The sequence below is a fragment of the Tenrec ecaudatus genome, chromosome 11, assembly GCF_050624435.1.
Source record: "Tenrec ecaudatus isolate mTenEca1 chromosome 11, mTenEca1.hap1, whole genome shotgun sequence".
NCBI lineage: Eukaryota > Metazoa > Chordata > Mammalia > Afrosoricida > Tenrecidae > Tenrec > Tenrec ecaudatus.
In genome coordinates, this window is record NC_134540.1 from 4,179,053 (window position 1) to 4,196,317 (window position 17,265).

The 17,265-nt window shown below is 55.1% G+C and overlaps 1 protein-coding gene across 1 annotated transcript in view; it reads right to left on the reverse strand.

Annotated features, from left to right (window-relative positions):
• Nucleotides 1-11,569, reverse strand: part of USP12 (ubiquitin specific peptidase 12) — a 65,973-nt gene extending 54,404 nt beyond the window's left edge. The window contains exon 1 of the mRNA XM_075562788.1: nt 11,349-11,569. Coding sequence (XP_075418903.1) covers nt 11,349-11,396 — 48 coding nt within the window. The 5' untranslated portion in view covers nt 11,397-11,569. The remainder of the gene's footprint in view (nt 1-11,348) is intronic.
• Between the last annotated feature and the right edge of the window lie 5,696 nt (nt 11,570-17,265).

Genomic DNA, 17,265 nt, shown 5'->3' on the forward strand with positions numbered 1-17,265 from the left:
CGTAGTGCGCTGTGACTGGCTGGACGGCACCTGGCGGCCGCAGCATTCAGCACACGGGGCACCGTCGTGGGGAAAGCTTGGGCGTATCCAATAACCTTGTAGGACTGAGTTACTGGACTTGAAGGCCACCAGCCTCATGGGTCGCCTACGGCAGTGCTGTTACTGCCCCTAACGATCGTGGTCCACATCCTGGTTCGGACAGAAGCTTCTTGGGTCTTAAAACCTTACAAGCAGCCATTTGTGTTGCACCTGCTGATCCCTTTCCGTCTGAGCAAAGGAGGGAGAAAGAGGCCCCACAGCCAAGGGAATCACTGGTCAGAGACCAGAGAACGAGCCACCCCGATCTGACCAGGGACGCCCCCAAAGGTCCTAGAGAAGGCAGGAAGAAAATGTACCACACACACACACACACACACACACACACACACACACACACACGACTAACCTTACAGTGCTTGCAGAGATCGGAGGAATTCCAGGGACTATTGTCCTAGGACACACATTTAATCTGATGCCACTTCCCGAGGTCAACCACAGATCGGCCTATGAAATAAGCAGTAACACCCTGGGGGGAATGCTCCTTAGAACAACCAACGGTAGGAGGGCCAAAGGGGTGACATTTGCCCAAAGCAAAGTCAAGACAGCAGAGAGGGAGGACCCCGCAAGCTGGAGGGATAGGAACGGGAGGAAGGCAGGGTGGACCTGGGGCAAGGGCTGACACGTTGTGGGGGCAGCGGCCCATGTCCAGGGACAAACTATGGAATCGGAAACTAAGTTGTGGCCTGTAAACTTTCCCCTAAATCACGAGAATGTCCACACACACACAAAAACTTCCTGTAAGTACTGAGTGCAGAAAGAAGGCATTCTGCCAACAGAGAAAAAGCTACTATTAGCTTAAAACCCGCCCTCCTTCCTCGGCCTCCAGTGGAAAGCAGGCGGCACCAACAGGCAGGGGCTTCTTGGGTCACAAGAACAAAAAGAGCTGTGAGATCAAAGCCAAAGGCCAGGGCAGCCTAACTGCGCCCGCCCGGCCGTCAGACACTCACAGCGGGCAGTACGGGGCAGCCCAGCTGAGCCTCTGAAATCAACCTGCAGGGCACGTCGTCTCCAGTAAGTTGTTCAGACGGGCTGATGCTACGCAGCTTTGGACCTGCGGGTCAGCCGGGCAAACTGCACCACCACTCCTGCCCACAGTGCACACACTCAGGAAGAGCTTGCCATCGTTCACCGAGGTGCGAGGGGACCGTGTACATCAGGCAGCTCGCTGCGGCACCCACCACCGTGCCACGCCACACTGCTCCGCCCTAGCAGGGAGCCCCACAGAATTCCTCTTGACTGCTCCCAGGAACCCATCACTGATGCCATTGTTCTGATTCCAGAGTCGATTTATATATACTGTCACCCCCAGGGGGCCCTGGGGGCATGGTGGGCTACAAGATGGGCTGCTAATCACAAGCTCAGCGGTTCAAAACTGCTTGACGCCCCTCAGGAGTGAGATGAGGCTTTCTGCATTCATACAGGCAGACAGCCCTGGAAACCCACAGGGGCAGTTCTGCTTCTGTCCCAGAGGGGGGGGGGGGTCTCTGGGAGTCTGGATCAACTTTGACTAGATGGCGGCAGATTTGGTCCCTGTCACTGCTTTCTGACACTGGCCATAGGATCCCATGCCTGCGGCACGTCACGGACTGTCAACAATGAAGACTTCTCAGTTCAGCCACCCTGGCTCCTGGCACTGACCTGCCCCTTCTCCCTAACCACTCCCCCATCCACCCCCAAACAAACCTACAGATACTTCCCGGTATTTAATTAGTTCTCCTTTATCCGGTGGGATGGAGGAAGGGCAGGTTGGCCCCCGGTGTCTCTGCTGGAATCAGGTGAGGGCACCACACCATCTGCTAGCCAGAGGCTCTGCTCCCAGGAGGCCAGGTTCTCAGAGGAGCTGCTGTGCAGCCCTGGACTGTGACTCAGCACATGTGTCCATGACACAACAGAGAGCGGGCCGGGACTGACCGGAAGACACACACCTTGTTCTTGCAGGGATGAGCTAAGACGGAGCCCTCTTCTGAAGGCACCCTGCACGGGGCTGCTCACAGTTCGAACCCACCAGCCGCTGCTCGGGAGAATGATGAGGCCCTCTGGGCCCGTAAATCCAGCCGGTCTCCGAAACCCAAAGGAGGGCACAGTGGCAACAGCGGCCCCACTCGCCCGGGAGGCTCAGTGTGTGTGGGAATGAATCCTGTCACAAAGGAGACCAGTCCTTCCTGAGCCAGGCAAGAGGAACGACACCCCCCCCCCCTCTGTGCAGACTACAGGGTAGCAGGCCAGGAGATAATTACAGCTCCCTTCCTGCTAGGAGTTCTGGCTGGGGGGGGGGGGGGCGGAGAGGACTGAAAGGTCAGAACATTGAACCCCACGGGGCAGTTCTGCAACATTATCACCCAACATAAGCGTTCTCAGAGGCGTGGAGTACCAGGCACTGGGCTGCGAGCCCCAAGGTTGGCAGCTCAAAGTTACCAGCCGCTCCACAGGAGGAAGATGAGGCTGGCTGCTTCCGTAGGCATTTACAGTCTCAGAAACCCTATCCAGGTGGCTACGGCTCATAACTGACTCAGCAGTGGGATTTTTATATAAGACCTAAATGGAAAATGAACTAGAAAGAAAAAGTTATTCTGTACAAAAGAATTAAATTTGTAAGGCTTACAGATTAATCTGCCCACCCAGGAGAAGCAGGAGACTGGCCAGCGCCGATACAGAATGACACCAACACCGGACACCGCTCCCTCCATGAACCAGGGGCTGGAGACCTGCGGGAGCCGGAATGCCGCAGGTTCCGGGACTTGCAGGTTCCGGGTACAAAGTAGACACCTCACCTGAACTGAAGAACTGCTTGTCCACAGGAGTGTTCACAGCTAGGCAAATGCAGAATCTCAAAAAGGCAACCCAAATCAGATCTTTTTCTTTTTGGTGCTGGCACAGAAAAGGTTGTGTCAAGAAGTAGGTCCTGTGTGGGTCAGCCTCTGATGAGTACGATGATGATGTCACTCACCTCCGGTAGAAGCTTCTCCAAGAAGACCGTATTTGCTTTGGAGGGTCATTTTCCATAAACTCGATCCCATTTTTTTAAATGATCATCTGGGACGCTAAGTGTGATTCCCATTTAGAATGTCCAACTCCAAGGTTCGCGTATTATCTAAACCATGATTACACCCACCCTGCCATCGAGTCCCTTCGGAGGCACAGGGTTTCCCAGGCTGTCCGTCTTTGTGGGAGCAAACAGCCTCATGCTTCTCAGGAGGAGCGGCTGGTGCGTTTCAACTGCCAACCGCTCTTAGCCCACTTTGCCCCCAGCCGGGTACCACGATGAGTTCAAAATGTCGACCCTGAGAAATAGCAACCCTCCCCAGGCAGAGAAGAACTCCCGTCTCTGAAGGAGGAAGTCTTCACGGGAGCCTCCTCTTGCTCCCTGAGCCTGGCTGGTGGGTTTGAACCATCCGCCTCGTGGTTAGCAGCCCACTTTGTCACCAGCACCTCTTTCCAACTATGATCAGGACTCCAAGCCTGGGGGTGAGCATCACCACCGTCGTCTACAAACTCAGAGGACACTGTAAGCTCACAGAATAAATTTCTGCTTTAAAAAGAAATGTACACTTATAAGGACTATTCATTAAAGAATTGTTTGATTCAATCCCTTATCTTAAAAATCAGGAAAAGCATCTCGCAGGAAGTTTTCAGAGATTTTCTTGGATACACAGGCTTAAATGTCAAAACCGGGGCTAGAATTTACCTTCCGGCCCTACCTGCTCCTGTTTAATAGGCCACGCTGGAGGGCACACAGCAAACACTATATGAAGTTTCAGGGCGAGGGTGGCTGAAAGAGAAATGCAGCAGGATCGGATGCAAACTGGGAAAACCGAGGCTTCCGGAAAGGAAGGACACAAGGTTCACAAGTGCTTCCAGAGGGAAAGCTGTACCAGAGAGTGAGGAGACGCAGGCAGGGAGAGCGGGACTCCAGAGGTGGCACAGCCAGGGTGGACCTGGTTCCTGGGGACTTGGACTCGGGAGAGACAACAGGCAGGTTGTGACCAAGTCTTAACTGGACTTGACTCACCGGGGAGCCGCGGAAGGCTGGATCATTAACCTACTTCGAGGTGATTTAGAAAAAGATTCGATAAAGGGGAGGGCGCCACCAGGCTTTGATAAGCACAGTCCTGGGAGGCATTTGCACCCCGCCACATAACTGAGTCCCCGCATTTGGAACCAGTGCATCTGAAGCCATTTCAAGTGCAGTCAGCCGCACGCAGGTTGCAGAGTCCAGCCGTCTCAACTTCGTTTGGAATAGCTGGTGAGTGGCTGTCTGGGAGCCCCTGGTCGGTGAAAGTGTTCGAAGCACTCCCGCCTGACCGCTAACCCACACTCCCTTCAGAAGAAAGGCCGGGCAATCGGCTCGAGAAAAGGAAGAAATCGGAGTCAAAAGGAACTGCACCTGGTTTGGCCTGAGATAAGAACGGACCCGCTGGGGGATGGCATCTCTACCAACTCTGCAGCTTTACCCTGGGATGACCGACTGACTGACCCTGGAGCCGGGTGCTGTGCAGTGGTTACACACTGGGCTGCTGTCCCCAGGGTCAGCAGTTCGAATCCACCCAGGGCGAACAATGAGGCTTTCTACTCTGGTGGAGATGTACAGCCTGGGAAGGTCTTGTGGGCAGGGCAGTTCTATGCTGCCCGATAGGGTGGACTCAATGGCAGGGAGGCAGGCTGGTCGTGGCGGGAACCGGGTGCTCTGCCACCGTGCCTTAGCAAGTTAGCATCCCTGCCACGCTTTGAAACACTGAACCTCTCCATGCATGTCCGGAACTTGGACCTATTTTTAAACTACCATGACCAAACAGAATGTAAAATGGTAAACTGGATATAAACTAGATTAAGGGTCTTTTATTTATTTCTTTTTGGAGTCAGAGAAAACACCCTCCAAGTGTATTTCAGCGTTGTTCCTGTTTGCTTCCCGGGTTTCTACGGTTACACGGATGGTTCTGTGGGGAGCAGAAGCCTCACCCTGTGTGTGGTCCCCTTCGTACGGGTGCCACCACCTGCCCCTCTGCTAGCGGAGGCCTGCGAGGGCTGTGGTGCTGAACAGGGTTCTGTGGAGCTTCCTGACTGAGAGGGACTAGGAGGAAAGGCCTGGGGCTCGAAGCCCACCTGCAGCCGACCAAGGGGACAGCATTATGCAGTTCGTTCGTGGGGGCCTCCGAGTTTCCAGACTTTCAAACTCTGTCTAGAACAAGAACATTGACGACCCAAAGGTAATGTCCAAGATCTAATATCCAATATCTGCAACTTACGATCCCGAGCTGTGCTCCCAAGACCTGCTGAAAGTACTGCCTTGCCGATGTTTGTCTGTAACCCTCTACGTGTTCCCACATTCCCTATCAAAACTTGATCAACGGCGTATATGCTACGGGACCTGTCTACAGGAGGCTGCCTTGCCCTGTAGGGTCAGCAGGTGCTAGCGTGGACTTGAGGGCACTGAGGTCAGACAAACAAGGAGCCCTGGTGGTGCACTGGCTGCTAACGGAAAGGTCGACTGCTGGGACCCCCAGCTGCTCTGCAGTCTGCATCTGCCAAGCTGGCCGCCCGGGGAGCCTGCGGCGGTTCTGCTCTGTCCCGTGGGCTGGGGTGAACTCGGTAACAACAAGCAGTGGGTTTTTGTATACTCGTTATTTTATTGGTGCAGCATTAATGAATAAAACTTAATAAAACATGGTGTTAATAAAAGAACTACACATACTCTATTTCTGAGAAGGAATTGGAGATTTCATTATTTAGTGGGGGCGGGAGGGGGGCTTCTAAAGGTGTGTGGGAACATTCTTATCTTCAAAGTCCATGGATTAATGAAGTGCCCAGCATCCCCGTGTGCCCACACCCATCACCCGGCTCAGGTGTTGTTGAGCCTTTTCTAGTGAGATGCTGGCTTTCACCAGCCACACACCGGCCTAGCCGCTCGGACGGGAGAGAAGGCAGTCTGGGTGAAAGACCAGTTTCCCGGGCCTTCCCCTTTGGATGGTGGGGGGGGGGCGGCGCAGAGGGGGGCGGAATGCTGGCTGCAGCCTCTTTAGAAATCAAAACCCCTCAGAGTTGCCAAGGGCTTCCGGTGGGGCCTTGTGAACAGCACATTCTAGCCCCGATCTCAGGCCAGTGCAGGGCTGCCCAACCTCCTTCCACCCAGTGCCTCTGCTACAGCCCCTGCCCTTTATCCAGTCCCTCCACCATCACCCCCATGGCCCAAGGGGAAGCCAGGAGCCCCACGGCCCAGCCAACCATGGTGGAAGGAGGCCACGGCATGGTGGTCATGAAGACGGGGTGGGGCCTGGGAGGACCACCCACATCATCCCTCTCTAGTCGCAGGCTCCCCAAGTGCCTCTACAAGTGCACCTCTGTTTCCCACACAGAGGCCTCTGTGGCTTCGGTTGTCTTCCCCATCTGTCCCCAGGCAGGAACACTGATATTTCGTGGGTGGCAGCTACTGTGGGCAGGGCCCAAAGTCTAACCTACTTCAGAGGCCAACAAACCACCACCGAGAACACTGGATTATCCCATGGGGAAAAGTGGAGAGGGCAGGGAGGACAGTGTTCTAGAGCAGTGGTTCTCAACCTTTCTAATGCCGCGACCCTTTAAAAAGGGGGGTCGTGACCCACAGGTTGAGAACCGCTGTTGTGGCGTTAAGGTACCCTGGTGGCAAAGTGAGTTACAGGTGAGCCTGCTAATGGCAAGTTCAGCAGTTCAAACCCACCAGCTGATCAGCAAGGGAAAGATGAAGCTGTCTGCTTCCATAAAGGTTTACAGTGTGGGAACCCCGCACAGGGTCACTCTGAGTCAGCATCGACGGGAGGGCAGCGGGACTGGCTCTTTGGTTGGGCGGTTGGGGCTTGCATCTCTGGACAGCCTCACTCATTCTGGTCTGGCTCTAGTACGAACGCAAGGGCAGCGCATTCTAACACTTCACAGGCAAGCAGGGCCAGGCCTTGAACAAGACTGCTCTGAAGAGATTAGGTGTTTTTAAAACTTTTACCCTACTTAAGGGATTGTACATTGGTCCGGGTAAGTTACTTGAAAATGTCCTGATATCAACGTTATTATTTATGGGTGTGGTGACGGGAAAGTGCTTGCTATGGCTCTGCGGTTTGTGCAGAGAGCGCAGGGCTGGTCTGTGTGCCATTGAGCTGGGTATAAGAGGGTCCCTGCAGGAGCAGGAGCACGGACAGCTACCTCGCCATCAACAGAGAAGGGCTGTCAGCTGCCGAGACGGCACTGAGACCCTGAGGCAGAGCAGAGGAGCCTCGCTGAGCAAGGCCAAGAGACAGGGAGGCAGGTGTCTCAGCCCACAGGATGGGAAGGAGGCTGACGTGCAGAGTGGAGTGCCCTCCGGGCACTACCAGCACTGCAGGGGCTCTGTACACTTGGCTGAGCAGGGCCGAGGCCAAGAGGCAGGGTGGTGGAGAGAGGCATAGGTTCTTCTGTGAACAACAGAACTGTATCTGGACTTTTTCTGATCCTCAACTGCTGGCTCACTGCCCTCGAGTCAACTCTGACTCACAGCTGCCTCATGAAAACCCCCGTAAGTGTGAGTCCGTTAGTACTGCATGGCAGTGGCAGCGAATTAACGAACCGAGAGAGGAGAGGAGTGGAGTGGGAAGGCTGACTGGTGTCAGAATCGGATAAAGACCAAGGGAAGGAGGGAGCAGGTCTGACCACTGCCTTGTGGCAGATGGCCTTGGGCTGGCTGGTGCAGGGTTGAAGTCTTCCCTCCTCCTGTGTAGCCAGAGGTCAGAGTCCTCGGAGGGAGTCTCTGGGAGGTGAGCAAGGCGCCCTGGTGAGCAGGGCAATAAGCAGCGGCCGTTGATCCTGAGGTTATGCCGATTCAAACCCACCTGCCGCTCCTCAGGGGAAAGACGAGGCATTCGGCATCCACAAAGATGTACAGCCTTGGAAACCCGACAGGGTTGCTTTTCCGACTGAATGGCAGTGGGTTTGGTTTTATTTGAATGGTGCAAACAGTTTGCTACTAACCACTAACCAAAAGGTTGCCATTCAAACCCACCCGGGGTGCATCAGAGAAAAGGTCTGGAGCTTACTTCCAAAAACTGAGCCACGGGCAAACCCACAGGCACAATTCTACCCTGGCCCACACTGGGTCACCAGGGGTTGGAATCAACTCCATGGCTACTGGTTGGGTTCTTGATAGATGAAGGAGCCCAGGTGGCGCAGTGGCTTAGGCGGTGGGCTGCTAACTGCAAGGTCAACAGTTCCAGACCACCAGCCGCTCTGTAGGAGAAAGATGAGGCTGTCTACTCCTGTACAGACTGACAGTCCCAGAAACCCAACAGAGGGTCACTCTGAGGCAGAACTGGTTTGAGAGCAGTGAGACTGATAAAATAAAAACTCCAATTGCCCTGCCACATTCCAAAGGCATGCAATCTCATTGGTGCTTCACTAAACTCCGGGCTAGCCACTGCAGGAGGAAGAAGGAAAGAAGCATTCTGGGATGCCCTTTGGGAGCAGAGACCTACCTTGAGTTCCTGCTCACATGACCCAGGCCAGAGAGAAAGGGTAGTCCCCATCCTGAGGGCTTACACAATCCAACGGGGAGATAAGAGAGATGTTTACACCAGAGTTAGGATGGTACGCCACTGAAATTTTATAAGGGGAGCGGGGGTCAGGAAGCTATTCAAGGAAGACTATTCCTGCTGCCTAGGAGACAAGCAGGAACTAGCCAAAGGGGTGTGGGAGTGGGGCAGGAGGGAATGGCCATGAAGTCCATGACTAGCCTGCTGCAAAGCGGGAAAGAAGGATTATACATGTTCCTTCAGGAAAGACTGAGGATGGCTTCAGGATATCTAGCACTATTTCAGGAGTGCACCAGGATTTACCCAAATGTCAAAATAGCTCACCCAGATCAAACCCACTGCCTGCTACGGGGTCCACACAGACACACGGCGATCACAGAGGGCAGAGCAGAAGGCTGTGATTCTTCACGAGAGTAGGAAGCCTCACCACCGACCTTGAGGCTAGCAGGCCAGCCCTGAACTCACTGTGCCACTCCAAAAACCACACCCACTGTCCCCGAGCCCATGCCAACTCACAAGCAACCCTACAGGGCAGAGTGCAACTGCACCTGCGAGGTCCCAGGGTGGTAAATCTTTACATAGCCTCACCTCCCTCCCCAATTTTAACACTGCTTTTGGAACCTCACTTCATGGCTGGGGCCTCCTATTTCAGTCTCTGCCAATGGCACATGCCACCCCCACCCCCAACTTGCAATCAGAGCACCAAGTAGGGGCCCCAGAAGAAGCGCTGTGCAAGGTCAGCAGCCCAGTCACTCCGGAGCCACCTTGGCAAATCTCTGGATGCCCTCTTTTCCTAATCTGATTAGAGCAGATGTTCATTGGGAGTTACATATTGTCCATCTCCCTCAGTTAGACTCTGAACCACCAGGATTCCGGGGACTTGGGCTTGACTGCTCTGGATATTCCCAAGATTCAACTAAACCTCTGGCACTTAGCCCACAGGGGTCAGTCCATTCCGCCTCATAGGAGGCCTACAGGGCAGGGTAAAACAGCCCCCATGACTTCCGCCCCTGTAACTCTTTACAGAGGCAGACAGCTTTGTCTTTCTCCCTAGGAGGGGCTGGTGGGTTTGAATTGCTGGCCTCATGGTGAGCAGCTCAGTCAGTAGCTAGCTGTGCCACCAGGGGCTCTTCCTTCCACGTGCAGGGAGTTGGTGCTAAATAGATACTTGAATGAGTGAACAAAAGCAAGATCACAGAAGCGAAACCCCTCTAGCTCCTGACACTGGACGCTGACAATGCACTCTGACCTGACCATGTGCATTGCTGAGAGACTTGGTCAAGCTGTCCCTTTGAAGGGCTTCATGCCCAACAGTCCTTCTGCTGTAAATGAAGAGAGTAACTGACGTACCCAAAACATAACACTGTCCACGTGATCGGCTACAATCGTCTGAATACCATCCCTTTAATGTCCATGCTGCGCTAGGCCACAGACCATGAGAAAGGATCCACGGCCACAGGAGATGGGTGGGAGTGAGGAGTGGACTCTTGGATGAGTCATTCTTCCTTAAGGTTTCCTGAAGGCTGTCATCTCGGAAGCCCACCTGATGCCGGCCACTGGTAGACGCCATTCCTCAGTCTACACACAGAATCGGTGCCTTCCCATCTGATTCCCCAGCTCTTTACAGAAAGACACACAAAATGAAGTGCCCAAAAAGCCCAGCAATCGGTGCATACAAAGGGCTAGCCAGGCAGGAGACCAAACAATTGCTAAAATAGCCACTAGACCCCTATGGCCAGGAATATAACTTTGGGAGGGAGGTGGGGTGTGATTTATAATTAAGACCGCGAGAGGTCAGCCCCGGAAGGAGTTAATGAAGGCAATTCTGCCCCACCGTGCAAGACCAAGACCAAGGTAGTTCTTTGGGGCCAACCAAGACACAAACGCCCAACTTTTAAATACACCCACATTTGGCTTCTTTCGGGACTTGCCACACTTCCCTGCCTAACCGACCTAAAAGCCCCTAAAAGCAATACCCCCCATGCCCCGCCCCCCGGCAGCACCCACCCCCACCCCGTGCAGAAAGCACTCCCCGCGGCACGAAAATGGGCTGAGTACTAAAGTAAACAAATGACGGGTAACGCGTGTGGATTCCGGGAGACGCGACTGCCACCTGGACACGCGGCCGGGAACGCAAGGGCTCGGTCCTCCGCAATAGTAGGAAAAGGAAAGGGGGAAAAATGTCAACGGCACTTGGTTAAACTTTCCACCTTCCCACACACACCAGCACCCCCACCCCCACCCCCGGCTGCGAGGGCGCCCTCTCCCGAGGCGCACGCCCGGAGGGGACCTGCACTTGACTTCCGTCCTCAGCACCGGCAGCCAGGAGACCCTTCCTGTCCGCCCGAGGGGACCCTCACCTTCCCAGGGACACCTCCCAGCGCGACCCGGCCGGTGCAGAGGGAGCCCGCGCGCGCTGCGGCCCAGCCCGCACCCAGCACCCCCTCGGCCCGGCCAGGCCCGCACCCGCCGCCCGAGGCCGCGCCGCGCCTCCGCCCGGCTCCACGGGACGCAGCCCGGTGGCCGCCCACTCGCCACGTCCAGCGGCCGATCGCGCCCGCGGCCCCCGCAGCCCCACGGGCCGACCTGCAGCCGTGCTCGCCGGGCGCCTCCCCTCCCCCGCGCCGGCCTCCACCCTCGGCGCCCCGTTCAACCGTCCGGCTGGCCGCGCTAGGCCCCTGCCGCCCGCTCGCCCGCCCGCCGGCCCGCCCGCGCCGCACCTACCATGGTACAGATGGAGGCGAATTTGGAGACTGTCATTAGGATTTCCATCCGCCCAGCGCCATCTTCCACCCAATCACAGCGGCGGCTGGCGGGGGACGGAGCCGGACGCCCGCTCTCGCCGCAGCCCCGGGCGGACCCCGAGCCGCGGGGTCGGACAGTCCGAGCCTGCGCTACCGCTGCCGCCGCCGCCGCCGGCGCTCAGGCACTCCCGGCCGCCGCCGCCGCCGCTGCCGCCGCCGCCGCCGCCGCCGCCGCCGCACACCCCGCCCAGCGCGCCCGGGAGCGGCTCCGCCGAGGCCCTAGTGCCGGCCGCTCCAGCTGCGCGGCCCCGCGGTGCCGCCCCCGCCCGCCGCCGCGCGCTTAGCGCTCCCGACCGCCCGCGTAGCCACGCCTACTACCGCGCCCCGCCCGCCGCGCAGACGTCGCCGCCCCGCCCACCGCTGCGACCCGCCCCGCCCACTACACCGAGAGGCCCCGCCCACTGCTCTGCGCCGGACAGCCCCACCCTGCGCGCAGGCAAAGCAGGGTCCGGGCCGCCTCGCTCCGGGCCCGCCTCCCCGCGGTCCTAGAGCCCGTTCTGCCCGTGGGCCCGGGCCGAGAGGAATGGGTCCTGGGGGAGTCCCGCTTCCCCAGCCTCGCCGCCGAAACCGAAAAGCTGGGCGTTTATCTGGGTGGCTCAGGGGGGAATAGGGGAGGGGGGAGAAACCTGCTCGGTAATCCACCCTCCCGGTCACTTTCCAAAAGGCAAGGTTCTGCTTTGTATTTTTGTTTTTAACAGATCCTGGGCATTCACCTGGGTCAGAGCCCTAATTACTGGGACGGAGAAAGACAGTCAACTCAATGGAAATGAAAGTGACAAAGAAGAAATGATCCTTCTTTGAGCTAAGTTAAAGAGGGGGGAGGGCCTGCCTCTCTGCAGCCCGTTGGCCTTGAATTTAGAATATGTTTATAAATAAAGTGTCTAAATATATTTGTTCTAGACAGCAGGAAGTGGCAAAAAAGGAAAAGATCCCAGCCCAGCAGCAAGCAATGATGCAGTTAAGTCCAGCAAGTTGGGGGTGGGGGGGGTGGTGGAAGGACGTCCTGTGAGAAAAGTGTTAGGAGGGGTATTTCCTTTTTTCTATTTTTACAAAGGTGACACATTTGCACCCTGTCCTTCATGGCCAAGGAGCGCTGGTAGCTGCTAACCTCTAGGTCAGCAGTTCAAACCCACAAGCCGCTCTCAGGGAGAAAGATGAGGCTGTCTGCTCTAGCAAAGGTTTCTCAAAACAACAACAAAAAAACCTCATTGCCATGTAGTCGGTTGTGACTTATATCGACCTATCTATACGACAGGATAGAACTGCTCCTGGGAGTTTCCAAGACTAGACAAAGTCCCTTTATCTCCCTGGAGGCAGGTGGTGGTTTCCAACCTTGGTCCTTGGGGTTTGTAGCCCAGCACCCTGGAAACGCACTGAAGCAGTCCTACCCAATGGCAGTGGTCCTGAGGGTCTTCATTTCCTCCTGTTTGAGAATGGAGTGCAAGTGAGCAGAACAGCTCCGTTCTATGAGGAAGCTGGTGATGCTCTTCGGGTTGGTGAGCTGCAGGATAGGGGGTGCTTTCCTCAGGGGTTCCCCATTGCAGTGGGACACTCCCAACCCCAGCCTGAATTGAGACTCGGCTCTAAAATCCTGACGTCACAGGTTCTACGTCTTCAAAAAGCAAATAAAGCATTCAAACAACATTTAGGTGGAAAATACATATATTTGTGCCACAAATGTGGTTTCCATAGTGATCTCCACACTACGCTTGTGTGTGTGTGTGGGGGGGGGGGGATTACGTTCCCCCTAGAATCGAGTCAAGTTCCGCAGTAACGGGCCTGCCTCTCCAGAGGCCTGCTTGCAGGGAAGCCAGGACCTCCCTCTGTCCTGCCACCCGGTGCCTGGGACACCAGCTCTTGTCCCCATGCCCACCTGAATCCTCTGGGAACTGGGCCCCGCCCCATGGCCATACAAGAACTTCTGCATCTTAGACCCCAAGGTCTCCTCTGAGCAGCACCATGCCACTGGCCCCTGATGTCTTCCCCATCTTGATAAAGAACCAAAGGTCAGCCTGCCTTGCCCACTTTTTGAGGGGGGAGGAAGGGGGCTTGCTCAGGGCAACCTAGGTCTGTTGGTGTAGAATTGCAGACACCGGGTTTTAATGGCTCAGCCTTCAAAGTAGATGACTGAGCCTTTCTTCTAAGGTACCTGCAAACCCCTGCCTCAAGCCCATTCGGGCTCAGAAGGTCTACAGAGCCGAGTACAGCTTCCCCCACCCCGCCCCCCAGGGCTTCCAAGAGCATCCTCTTTGTCAGGGGCAGACAGTTCCTCTTTCTCTCAAGGAGCAGCTGGTAGGTGCCAGCCAGCCACCTTTGGGTTAGCCCCTGGTCGCTCACTTAACTAGCTGCTGCACCACGGGAGCTCCTGAAGATATCTCTAACAATTGAAAAATAATAATAACCCTCTGCCATCGAGTCAATTCAGATGCACAGGGATCCTGTAGGACAGGTATGGTAATTACATAATCTGCTGTCAATTTGAGAGCATTAAGAGTGAAGGGGTGGAGTTCAGCCTGTCAATCAGGTTGCAGCTTGATGACTTCATCTGGAGGCGCTAACTGAGGAGATAAAATAGCTCACTGGAAGCAGGGCACAGGATGACTCCTTGGGAGACATAGCAGCTGACAAGACACATGGAGCTTTTCTAGAGTCCTGGAGCTGGAGGAGCCACATGGAGACCCCTGCCAGTGCTGAGATACTTCTACCACCACTGGATCCATAAGCCTTCCCACCCACTGGCCTGTGATCTTCCTGCATTTGGCATTATTGCATGTGTTTCATGAGTCTGAAGAGGAATTTATAGATTGGTATTGGACATACCAGCTAATACCGGACTTACAGACTTGATCTGGACTGGGCTAGGATGTTTTCTCAATATTCAATTGCTCTTGTACACAAAGCTCTTTCTTATATGTCTCCCTAGATTTGTTTCTCTAGTCTACCCAGACTGACACAACAGGGTGAAACGACGTCTATGGATTTCTGAGGCTGTAACACTTTACAGGAGCAGAGAACGTCATCCCTTTCCCAAGTAACAGCTGATGGTTTCAAACTGCTGACCTTAAGGTTAGTTGTGCAATGCATAACTCACTATGCCACCAAAAACAGCCCAAACTCACGGCCACAGAGTCATTGCTAATGCATAGAATCCTACAGGACAAGGTAGAGCTGCCCTGTGAGTTTCCAAGACTGTAACTCCTGAAGGGAGTAGAAAGCTCTGTCTTTCTCCCTTGGAGTGGCTGGTGGTTTCAAACTGCTGACCTCCCAGTAAGCCCAATGTGTAACCATGACACCACCAGGGCTCCCTAATTCTGAATCACAGCAACCTCATACAGGGTTTCTGAGACTGTACAGCTTTATATGAGCCGACAGCTTCATTTTTCTCCCCAGGACCACCTGATGGGTTTGAACCACCAACTTTGAGGTCAGCAGTCCAACAGCCCAGCCCACGGCACCACTGGGGTGCCTCTAAACTCAAACTAAACACTGCCATTGAGTCGATGCTGACTCATAGTGACCATATAAGGACAGTGTAGAACTGCCCCCTTTGAGTTTCTGACACTGTAACCGTGGGAGTAGAAAGCCCTATCTTTCTCCTTCGGAGCCCCTGGTGGTCTTGAACTGCTGACCTTGAGGATCACATCCTGACACAACCACTACACCACCGGGGCTCCTCACAGGGGGTCTCTAGGTAAGTTCAAGGCAGCAGCCAAGCCCGAGAACAGTGTCCACCATCCTGGAAGCTCCAGAGAGTGGGGTGAGCCATCTTTGCCAGCCACCAGCACACTTCATCGTCCGTGGACCCTAAACTGTGACAAGTGACAAGAAGGAGGCTTCCTGGGTCCGACTTCCCACACCTGTGGATTGGAGGACCAGCCCCAATGTAGCCCACTCCTGTTGAGTAGACTCAGACCCATACATAGCAACCCTGCAGGGCAGGGCCGAGCCAGTCCAGCAGGCCAGCAAGGCTGTCCATAGTCCAGGAGCAGATGGCCTCATCTTTCTCCCACCTTTGGTGACAGCCGAGTGCTTTGGCATGGTGCCACTGGGGATGCTGTCTCAGCACGGGTCTCGTAAAGTGGATGCCAGGTGGACTGGTAGATGGGGTGGCATCTGTTTAAAGCAGCAGCGGCTCTGTGGGAGAAAGGAGAGGCTTGTCTTTCTCCAGCTGTGGCATGCACGGGCAGTTCTACCCTATCCTGTAGGGTCTCTGTGGCCCTTACATCATTTCATGCCAACTTAAAGATGCATGAGTGTAGGGCTGGAATCTAGCCTGTCAGACAGGCTACAGCCCGATGGTGCCTTCTGGTGGACATAGCCTTCTCATAAGGAGGATCCTGGGATAGCTCTCTCTCTCCCTCCTTCACCTTTCTGCTGGCAAACCATTCAAAGACCTCTCAGGGACCTGCCAGAGCCCCAGAGGTACATCCATCGCCATTGGATCCACACGACTTGCACCCACCAGCCTGTGATCTCCCTGCCTTCTACATCATTGTTTGTGGCTGCGTGAGTCTGGAGAGGGACTTGTGGACCAGTATTGGACTTAGAGACTTGATCTGGACTGGGCTGGGCGTTTTCCTGATATATAGAGCTTTTTTATCTAAAGCTCTCTCTTAGACCTATATGAGTGTCATTGGATTTGCCTGTCTAGTCAACCCCGCCTAACACAGTCCCCGTGAGTCAGCATCAGTTCTATGGCTGTGGGTCTAGTGGCTGAGTGGCTCGGTGGTGGAGGATGAGATGTGGCTGGAATTCCGCACTTTGTACTCAAAGCCTGGTGCAGGGGTGGGGCTGGGGAGCTGGGGTGAGTGTGTGTCAGGGTGGAGGTAGTGGTGAAGTGGCATCAGGTCCAATCCAATTCATAATAACTCCACGTAGCAGACTAGAACTGCTCCGTAGGATTTCCTGAGAAATCTGTCCCCATCCAGGGGGTTTTCAATGGCTAAATTTTCTTTCCCCCCCAGAAGTAGAAGACCCATGCCTTCCACTGTCACCTGTCTCAGTCTGGAAGCCCCATGGCAGCCTGGTCACTGGGTGACCAATACAAATTTGGAATTCCAGCAGCACAATGGCAGGGGGCAGTGGACTCACACAGGATGGCGTGGCAGGTGGGAGCCACAGGGGCTCAAGCATGACTGCGGTGAGGGTGGCACAGACCGGGCAGGTCCTCCTGCTGTGCGTGGGATGGCTGTGAGTCGGGACCGACTTGGCAGCACTGAGCCGTGGCAGCCACCTTCCAGGGAGCAGGTCACCTGGTGTTTCTCCCAAGGAGCCACTGGGCGACTTCACACCACCAACCTTTCGTTAAGCAGCCAGGTGCATAATCATCTGCCTGTGCTGCCAATCACTGCCATCGAGTGGATGGCAGCTCCTAGCCACCCTGTGATTTCCCACCCTGTGATTTCTGAGTCTGTCGATGTATTTTTTAGAAGCAGGCAGCCTCAACTTTTGTCCCACAGAGCAGCTAGTGGATTTGAACTACCAACCTTGTGGTTATCCACCGATGCCTAGCCCACAGATCCATGGTCTTACCTGTACATGAAGCATCCTTGATGCCTCATAACAACCCTAGGAGATAGGCATCATCATCATGCCTGGGTTAGAGATGACATGCCCGAACCAGCATTCTCAAGGTTGCACGGTTGGGTAGTATGCGATGGGATTGGACTCAAACCTGGCTCCAGAGGCTGTACTTGTACCCCTTCACTTGGGAAAGACCTTTGTTTGAACTCCAACAGGGTGTGTGGCTGTTACATCATCTCCTGTCAACTTGCGAAAGGGTGGAGTCCAGCCTGTCAATCAGGCTATAGCTAGTGAGGTGTCTGTGTGGGCATGGC